General features: G+C 34.3%; 2 protein-coding genes across 2 annotated transcripts; one reads left to right on the top strand and one right to left on the bottom strand.

Annotated features, from left to right (window-relative positions):
* Positions 1-229: 229 nt before the first annotated feature.
* On the bottom strand, positions 230-3338 carry LOC140803211 (asparagine--tRNA ligase, cytoplasmic 2). Its single transcript, XM_073158949.1, has 8 exons — positions 2877-3338; positions 2283-2519; positions 1549-2133; positions 1242-1427; positions 1096-1160; positions 873-1002; positions 707-765; positions 230-635 (listed from the first exon to the last, which is right to left on the bottom strand). Exons 1-8 carry the CDS (start codon positions 3258-3260, stop codon positions 452-454), a joined length of 1830 nt encoding a protein of 609 aa, XP_073015050.1. The 5' UTR covers positions 3261-3338; the 3' UTR covers positions 230-451.
* A 4619-nt stretch (positions 3339-7957) lies between these two features.
* Positions 7958-8906, top strand: LOC140803212 (cytochrome b561 and DOMON domain-containing protein At3g25290). Its single transcript, XM_073158950.1, has one exon. It carries the CDS (start codon positions 8030-8032, stop codon positions 8756-8758), a length of 729 nt encoding a protein of 242 aa, XP_073015051.1. The 5' UTR covers positions 7958-8029; the 3' UTR covers positions 8759-8906.
* Positions 8907-9906: the final 1000 nt, after the last annotated feature.

Genomic DNA, 9906 nt, shown 5'->3' on the forward strand with positions numbered 1-9906 from the left:
GTTTCTTGGTCAACAAGATTTATTTTTTGTTTCTTTTCTATTAATTTCATGCACGGTTCTACCAAACATACTGTTCTTGGGAGATCTTTCTTAATATGATTAAATTTTTTAGACAATTTTTTTTTATTATGTATCGTGTAAGTAGAGATGCATGGATTCGAAATTCCGGATATAAAACCGTATTAACAAGGAATATTTAAATTTTTAAAAAGAAAAAGAAAATGGGGATATAGTCAAGAATGTTTATATACACACGTATATGAGTATAAAACCATACATTTATTTCACCGACGTGAGTTCCTGTCTACTAATGTCCTTTGAATGAAGTATCTGTACAATGTTTATCATGAATGGACTCGTATTTAATATTGTATCCGTTCATTATGATCTTACTGTTTACTAAGTTTAATGGAACATCGATCCACGATTGTTGTTTTTGGATTAATGGCTTTCAATTGTTGGCTTTGCCAAAGCTTCTTGGAAATGGGACAGCATCTCTGGCATCATTGAGTCCAGTAGCATAAAGAACAAAAGGATCAAACAAGAAGCTGAAACCCGAGCATTTTGCGACACCATGCTTGTGAAGATCAAGGTACCATTCGGACTGATGGTTTTCCAATCCGATTTCCTTAATCCTACAACGATCAAAATTATGATTAGCTATAATTCATAAATAAAAAACCCTGACAGGACAACATTTTCTCACCTTGTGCTCAACATATTAAAGCGTTCTTCCTTTTGGCTTCCTCTAATCAAAGTTCCAACCTAAGTTATGATAAAAATTGCATGTCATAAATATGCATGTTATCACAAGAAATGGTAATTGAACAAAAAATATGTTGATTTAAACCGAATTTATGCATAATTTCTACCTTTGGTACGATCATTTCAAATGATGCTACGGTTCTTCCATCATCGTTCAACCGTGTGTAGAATGGCTCAAGTTCTCTTGGTTGGTTGTATATGACAAGTGGTTTTTTGTATAGTTCTTCGGTTAGATAGCTGCCACCAAACAAATAAACGTGAAAAGAGATTAGATATTTCTTTCTACTTGTACGAAGCATTCAAGTATAATCTGCAATCCTGTTTTTAGACCTTTTATGTTCTTCACTGAGAGAAGTACCCCATTCAACTTTTTCTCCAAATTTCTTCTCTGTAACCTGATTCGTGATGATCATAACAAAGTAGAAGATGTTATGATTTCTTGAAATTTTTATGAAGGAGACAGAAGATCAGTTTACCTTCTTCAAAACTTCAACTGCCTCTGTGTAGGAAACCTTTTCAAATTGGCTTGTTAATATAAATTGAAGCCGATCAACGACAAATTTGTCAACACGTCTTGAGATGAACTTCAGGTCTTCACTGCAATTCTCAAGAATCCACTTGCAAATGAACTTTAAGAAGTCATTTGCACAGTCCATTGAATCCTGAAATTTTCAAGAAAAAGTGAACCACCTCATATTTTTCATGTGTAGTATTTTGTAAAAAATCAAGTTTTCAAAAGGAAAATCCAAATCCCAGCTCCATCCACAGTAAAGCTAAATATACCTCTATGTGGGAGAATGCCATTTCAAGCTCGGCTATCCACATCTCAGCCAATGATTTATTGGAATAATTTTTATTTGCGCGAAATCTTGGTCCAACTGAGTAAACATTTCCAAGGGCGCACCCGTAACTCTCCAAATGCAAGCGACCAGTAACAGTTAAATACGTCTTGCTAGAAAAGAAATCCTTAGAGAAATCAAATTTGTAAGTTTTCGTAGATTTTCCAATTTTTGCCTTTAGTTTTTCTTCCAATTGTGATGCTAATTCAGTAGTTTTCTTGAGGTCCTGAGTCGCAGCAACCAGTGCTTCCTCGTTGCTTTCGGTTCTTTGAAGTTCTTCCACTTTCTTACTCTTTTCTTTAATGGATGCTTTAATCGATTCAAGTTTCACGTCCCAAGTGTCGTCAGCATTGCTTTGATCCTTGATTCCATCGGTACCAAGAAGAGTTGTGACTAGGAAATTTTCACCAAATCCCTCACAATCAGTGCCGGTGATTATGGGCACTTGCACATTGAGAAATCCATTTTCTTGGAAGAAATTATGTGTTGCTTGTGTAAGAGCATTTCTGATCCTCATTACAGACGCTACCTACGAATAATGCATCAATTTGTGGAAAATTAAACGTCCCTGACGATAAATTGAATGAGGTAGATTTCATTTTCAAAACTGTCAAAGCTCTAAAATATCGAAGCCACGGTTAAAAAATAGATACAAGTTAAGAATAGAGTGGCTAATACCGTTGTTGTGCGTGGCCTAAAATGAGAAGAATCCCTTAACGATTCAAGAGGCAAACGCTTCTTCGACAAAGGATATGTATCCTGATCAACTTTCCCAATATAAAGTATATTCTCTGCTTTAAACTCCATGATTTGCTTCCCCTGCAGTGATGGTTTTTGCAATATGCCTTCTGCATGTATGCAAGTTCCTGTAGGCATCACATGACTTGGAGAAGCTAAAGCTGAGTCCACCAGAACCTGACCAAAAACCAACACAATCAACATGAGAAAAGGAGCTCCAATTTTGATTGAATGAGTCAAACGATGTTTTTGTTGGAAGCGTTTAAACACTCGATCACATCAACGATTACAACTCTTGTTTGAATAACTATAGTCTATCTGATACTGATAGAGATCATTCTTGTGCCAGATTAAGACAAAACAAGTTTATTACTCTTCCTAAAATTCATATTTTCTCTATGATGTGTTCCAATTCTTGTAGCATCAACTTAAACGTGTCCGAAGTGGTGGAATTGCACGAGGACTTGTAGACCATTGATATTTTACAATACATAACATGAAGGAAACTTAACCAAGAAATAAACTTATACAAACCTGCAAAGAAGAAACAGAAGATCCATCACTGATTTGCAATATCGAAATCGAGGGCTGTGGCGGTTTAGGGACAACAGAATCCAACTTGTCACGAATACGAAGCTCGCCTACACCTAAAACCTTCATGATAGACCGGAAAAATGGTAAACGAGTTTGAATAATTTCAACACAGCTCGTATCTTTCGGGCCAACCACCTCCGGAGCTGGCAAAGGCGGTTCCTTTCTGAACTCACGGGAGGACTTCACCCATCCGCCGATCATCACACGTTGTCCAATCAACCCCACGCCGCCATCGGAACGGCCTAATATGGTTTTCAAGACTACCCTTTTCGAATACTTTTGAAGGGCAGCTGGACCTTCAACAAGGGCTTGTTCAGAAGCCATCTTAGATGAGAAATATAAGGAATATCGTGCCGTAAACTTCGAATGGAACAGATTATCTGTTTTGTTGGGATTATTAGGGAGAAGTAGGATTATATATATATATGTGGAGATACATATACGTACAATAGAGAAACGATGCTTTGCTTTGGCTTTATTTGAAGGATTGTGGAGGAAAGAAAGCTTAGGAACTTTGAAGGAGAAGGGAAAGGTTTGGTATTCTTGAAGAGCTGGGAATCGCGGGAGTTTTCAAAACGTAAACGTGCTCTTTAAGTACTATGCAAATCCATTTAGCGATTGAGTAATTATGACAAGAAACAAGGACCTTAAAAATTATTACATTTTGTCGAGGATTTCTTTGCCTAATGCGTCAAAATCCAGTCCCATTTGTCTGGGTTTACTTGGATAGAATTCGCTCGAGCCAAAAAAAAAAAACTTATTAAATTTAAGAATTTATTTTTCATTTTTATGATCGAAAAAAAAAACCTAAGTCATAAAATATATATTATATCGTGTTCTCAACATACCCTAAATTTTAATTGATTTGTAATTTAAAATATTTAATTTATTATATATTTTTTAAATAAATTTAATGGAATATAATTTTTATTTTTCTTATTTAATTATATCAATTTTGTGTGCATGTATTTTCTTCAAATTTATTAAAAATGCATAACGTGATATAGAATTAATCAATTGATATAATGAAAGGCAAAAATTTATGTGAGAGGGTTTCACGTATCGTATTTGTGAGACGGATCTCCTATTTGGGTCGCCCATGAAAAACTATTACTTTTTATACTAAGAGTATTACTTTTTATTGTGAATATGGATAAAGTTGATCCGTCTCACGGATTATGCTCCGTGAGACGGTCTCACATGAGACCCACTCTAAACGAAATGCATTTATCGAGAAACTAAACTGCTTCATAAAATATATATTTAATATTTTATTAATATAATATATATAATTTTAAAATTCATCTTAAAACTGTTAATAAAATTTAGTTTGTTAAAATTATTTTATAAAGAATATACTATACATATAATTATTTGAAAATAAAAATCAACTGAAACTTTTGTGATAAGATTTTATTTATTTGAAATCAAGTTGATAAAGAGTATTTTGGGGAAAATAATCCATTTTGATATTTTGGGCTTTTTTATGTAGAAAATATTCGAATAGGTTTTGAAATAAAGTAAAAATTGCTTGGACTTTTGGGTATTAAAAAACAGTTATCGGCTATTCCATTGCTTTTTCCTTATAATTACACTGTAAAATAAAAATATACATAGAGCTTGGAAAAATGGCTATCACTGGCATTTATATATTTTCAATTTTTTGTATACTATAAAAATCATATGAGATTGCTTTACAAATCAATTGTATAAGATGTATCTCTGACCCAACTTACTCAATTAATAATATTAATGTTTAGGCAAAAACTTGTGTGAGACGGTCTCACGGATCGTAAATGAAAAAGTATTACTTTTTATGCTAAGAGTATTAATTTTTATTGTGAATATAAGTAAGATTGACGCGTCTCACAGATTATGATCCCGGAGACGATCTCACATGATACCTACTTTAATGTTTATTGCTCATATGAACTGAGTCGATCTACTAATGGATGGATAGACTATATGTTTCTTCAAAATTAACTTCTTGCCAACCAATCAGATGTATATAATTAGGGATGGTAATGGGTCGGGGCGGGGGCGGGTTTGTCATTACCATCCTCATCCCCGAACTCCATCCACACCCCCATACCCGCCCGGATCCCCGCTTTTTCGGGTTCCGGGATTCCCCGAACCCGAAACTTCGGGGATCAACTTCCCATCCCCATTCCCGTCCCCGTTTCAAAAATATTAATATGGCAAGACGATGACGAATTCGAAGATTTTCTCCAACCAAAAATTATTATTATATATTATTATTAGAAATAATATTAATATTAATATCAATATTAATAACAATAAAATTATTAATATTTTAAAAAATAATAATATTATTATATTATTAATATTAATAATACTATTATTTTATTATTGATATTATTTTCGAGGCGGGTTCGGGGATTTCGGGGATGGGGATAGTGATCCCATACCCGCCTCGAATTACATCGGGGATTTAAAAAAATCCCCGAACCCGAACCCGAACCCAAACCCGAAAAAATCGGGGATCCCTATCCCCGTTTCGGGTTTTCCTCGGGTGGCCCCAAATCCGTGGGGAAAGTTGTCATCCCTATATATAATACGCTTTATTGGGCTAATATTTTGGAACAAAGATTCGTAAAATTTTAATAAAATGGGCACCTCATGTGCATGTATAAAATATTTTATTAATTAAAAAATGATAATTTTATAATATATCGATAATTAATGCCTATAATCTGGCATAAGCACAGCCTTCCCATCCGCCTCGAAGTTAATGTGATTTCTTAGATTATTTCAATTCATCAACCGATAAACCTAATCTGTTTTAAATATTTTTAATGAAGAAAACTAAAAAAAAAAAAATCAATTTTATATTTTCGGTCGCCGACACAAAATCAAATCTAGTTTATACTGGGCCAGTCAAAAATTTCGGGCTATTTTATAATATTTTTCTCTAATCAAGGAACCTGTAGGATTTCAAAATCTGAGTCAACGTTTCTCTGGCTTGACCTCCCGTTTCTACAAGAAGAAGTCAGCTTCTTATATATTTTAATTATTAATCATTGATTCCATTATTGTTAACAACTTCAATTTGGTAGATGTTAATCATTAGAGTCCCTAGGATAAATGTGTTGAGTGAATATGTGATCATATTTTATCGACTCAGTAAACCTATAAAAACAACATGAACAAAACAATTATGATCGTATTTTAAAAAAATAACTAAAAACTTTTCACCGCTACATTTATGTGCACAAAATTGTTGACATTGAGTAGGTCTCTTATGAGATGGTCTCAGGAATCTTTATCTGTGAGACGAATCAATCCTAACGATATTCACAATAAAAAGTAATACTATTAGTATACAAAAGTAATATTTTTCAAAGATGGCTCAACTAAGATATTTATCTCACAAAATACGACTAATGAGACAATTTTACATAAGTTTTTGTCGTTAATCTTTACCTTAACAACTTTCTCAATCTTACTTCTTAGTCTAATTGTAATGTCCATTCGTACAATAATAAAATGGAAGAAAAAAATTAGCATTTCCCTTTTTATGGAACATTTTTCGATTAGGACACCCATATCGGTGCATTAATGGGCGATTATTAACGCTCATTAATGTTCATCCACCAATGTGGGATTAGAAGTTATTAATGCATCCGCGTGTCTGTCGGGTTAATCACTGGATCTTCACAATAATTGGAAAACAAGCATAAAAGGTGGTTCATTTCACCCTACCTTGTGTGGCACTGCCCCCATGAGGTGATCAAAGGCCCAGATTTACACACACATACACCCCATGAAGTGATCAAAGGCCCAGATTTAATCACCATATAAAATCAATGGCTGAGATCCTGTGAGGGCACTACCCCCACAGGTAGCATCTACTTTACCATAAAAGGTGAGTAATTCTCATTTAAGGAAATTAGAAGAGTCAATGGGACCAAATTCAAAGAGTGTGAACAAATTAATCCATTTTCATACTCTCTCCTCGCCCTCAATATTTATATAAATTGATTTTGCTGGAACTACTATGAGAATGAAAAAAATCCTCTAAAATATTTTTTTTATAAAATTGTTATGTGCAAGAATTTTATTAGCGTGAATTAATTATTATTCAGTTGCAAAATTAGCGTGAATTATTATTCAATTCATATCATCCAAATGTTATCAAATATTTCGTTTATTTTTCATTTCAAACATACACATATAAAATTAAATAATTACATAATATATTGTTCAACAGAACTTAATTAATTCGATAAATTTGAAATAATTCATTTATTTTGTTATCAAATTGCAAACAACATTATATGTTCGTTGATGAATCAGTCCGTATATATTTGGTCAAAAAATAACATAAAATTTGTCAGAAAAGAGTAGCGAAATGGGATAGCTCAGAGCACCGTTTGGACAATTTTTCGGAGGAACATCATCGAGTCAGACCTTCCAGAATAGTGATGTATTGTCATGATTGTAATGAACTAAAAATGTGTTTATTTTTATTGTTGTGTGCATTTTTTTTTAAAAATTTGTTGGTGATATGTCATTTACTATGAAATTAATTAAAAATTTCAAAATAAAAAATATGAAATGGACAAAAAAAATAAAAGAGAACCATTTCGTAACTTTTGATGATGACATTTTTTAATCTATACATTTTATGTGTTGTACTCTAAATATAGAATGAATATGTAGGATCATTATATGAAGATGGGTTGAAGGAGTTTTCCTCCACTATAACATATAAATCCTCCATCGTTAGAAAGGAGGGTTGGAGATGTCCGAGGAAACGCTTGAGTTCGAAAATGTCACATAATAATCGGAAAATCCTCCAACCCAATGGAATAAAAATAATTAAATAAGCCTTTTTAAAAATAAAATAAAATAAAGTTTATCCAATAAAATAAATATATATCTGTATAAAATAATAGAGTGTGAATGGGATGTAAAACGTAACAAAAAAATCAAAATCGCAATAAATAAGGGGGGTAGAAATTTAGGGGCGAAAGCGCACACATTCAGGAAAGAGTCTTTATGACAACCCTACCCTCCTCCCATCTATTCTATATATACACACGCCCAGATACCCTCTCCACCACACAGCCATGGCCGTTTCTTCCATTCTTCTCATCGCCGCCGTGGCTTTTCTATTCTCACCGGCGGCTGCCCTAACCTGCACATCACAGACATTCTCTCACAAAGTCGCTTTCACAAACTGTACGGACCTCCCCACTCTCAAGGCCTCCCTCCACTGGACCTACGACCCTGCAGCCAAGCCCAATCCCACCCTCTCCATCGCATTCATCGCGCCGCCCGCCAACCCAGATGGGTGGGTGGCTTGGGCTCTTAATCCGACGGCACTCGGCATGATTGGATCTCAGGCTCTCGTCGCTTTCAAGCAGTCCAACGGCTCCACCGTCGTCAAAACGTACAATATATCGGCCTACGGCCCTATTTCGGAGTCCAAGATCTCCTACGAGGTTCTAGAAAAGAGCGCAGAGTATTCCAATGGGGTATTCACGATATTCGCGAAGCTAGTGTTGCCGGAGGCGGAGGAGGTTAATCAGGTCTGGCAGGTGGGTGCTTCCGTGAAGGATGGGGTGCCTCTGAAGCATGCGTTTTCGGCGGATAATCTGGCTTCCAAAGGTACTTTACAGTTGACGAGTCGCAGTGTTCTGGCGCCGGCGCCGGCGCCGACGCCGTCCTCGACCAGTGCCGCCGCGCTCCCGCCGCAGAATGGGAAGAATGGTGCAGGAAGTTCAAGGGTGGGGTTGAGTGGTTTGGTGGTGTGTGGAGTTTTGGGGTTAGTCGGGGCTTCGATTTTGATGCTTTAGAGCGGATGACTTGCTTTACACTGCCTTGGAATGTCATAAAATATTGTTTTTGGTATGTACCATTAATCACATTTTCCTGCTTCTAATGTATTGTTCATCCTTTTTAAATATATATATAATTATAATAAAAATTATGAATTGTCCTTTCCATATATTTTTAAATTGATTCATTAACAAATATTATTTGTAGGTATGTTTATCGGTCGGTTCGATTTTCGGTTTTTTATTTCTGTTTTTTCGGTTTTACAAATATATAATCCGATATCCGAATCATTTTTCTTCGGTTCGGTTTTCTATCGAAATGATTCGGTTATTTCGGTATTGATACAATTATTTAAATTAACAATATAAAGATATTATAAATATAATATGTTATCTTTTTAAATGATTTCTTAGTAAAATATTTAAATATAAAGTACAAATGAATTACATAAATAATAATCAACTAAGTATTATTCAAAATAATTCTTCATTCACTAATATCATCTCAATAAATAATATAAAATAAAAATAACATTATTAATTTAATTAAATTTCGGTTTTTCGGTCGGTTCGGTTTTGATATTTATAATCCGAAATCGAACCAAAGTAATTTCGGTTTTAACATTTATATCCGAATTATAAAATTCGGTTTTCGATTCGGTTTAGTGTTCGGTTTTTTCGGTTTAGATTTTTGGTTTTTCGGTTTTATCCGAAGTTTGAACACCCCTGATTATTTGTTATTATAAATATACATCCAATCGATTCATCAATAAAAAAATCACGTATTACATAATTCATCAAGATAGGGATTATCATCTAATGAATGTTTCATAAATAGGCTGAGCTCTATTTTTGAATATATTTAGATAAATAAATCTGTCTAATTGAACTCGCGATTAATGTCTACGCCATCGAGTTTTAAAGCTCGAATGATCCAACTGGAGCTTCTTCGTTTTGTGCTTGATTTCAATGTCTTTTTTTTACACCTGTATAGTAGTATCATTTAACGATGTATTGTTTCTTTCGTGCTGATCTTCCGGTTCATTGCTTTGGACAATCACTCGATCGATCATAGTTCTGTTTGTTTTTATTTTTTAAAGAAAGACTATACTTGGGTTATGCTAGGACCAGGGAAATGGAAACAAACAAATGGGATGCAGGCATGT

The sequence above is a fragment of the Primulina eburnea genome, chromosome 10 (genome assembly GCF_022965805.1).
Source record: "Primulina eburnea isolate SZY01 chromosome 10, ASM2296580v1, whole genome shotgun sequence".
NCBI lineage: Eukaryota > Viridiplantae > Streptophyta > Magnoliopsida > Lamiales > Gesneriaceae > Primulina > Primulina eburnea.

Excerpts from the sequence above, each read along its gene's own strand:
- LOC140803211 (XM_073158949.1), bottom strand. The coding sequence starts at position 3,260 with ATGGCTTCTGAACAAGCCCTTGTTGAAGGTCCAGCTGCCCTTCAAAAG. Across the intron at positions 1,161-1,241 it reads CAGTTGAAGTTTTGAAGAAG|GTTACAGAGAAGAAATTTGG; the intron begins GTAAACTGATCT and ends ATCACGAATCAG. Across the intron at positions 1,003-1,095 it reads CTCAGTGAAGAACATAAAAG|CTATCTAACCGAAGAACTAT; the intron begins GTCTAAAAACAG and ends GTTTGGTGGCAG.
- LOC140803212 (XM_073158950.1), top strand. The coding sequence starts at position 8,030 with ATGGCCGTTTCTTCCATTCTTCTCATCGCCGCCGTGGCTTTTCTATTC.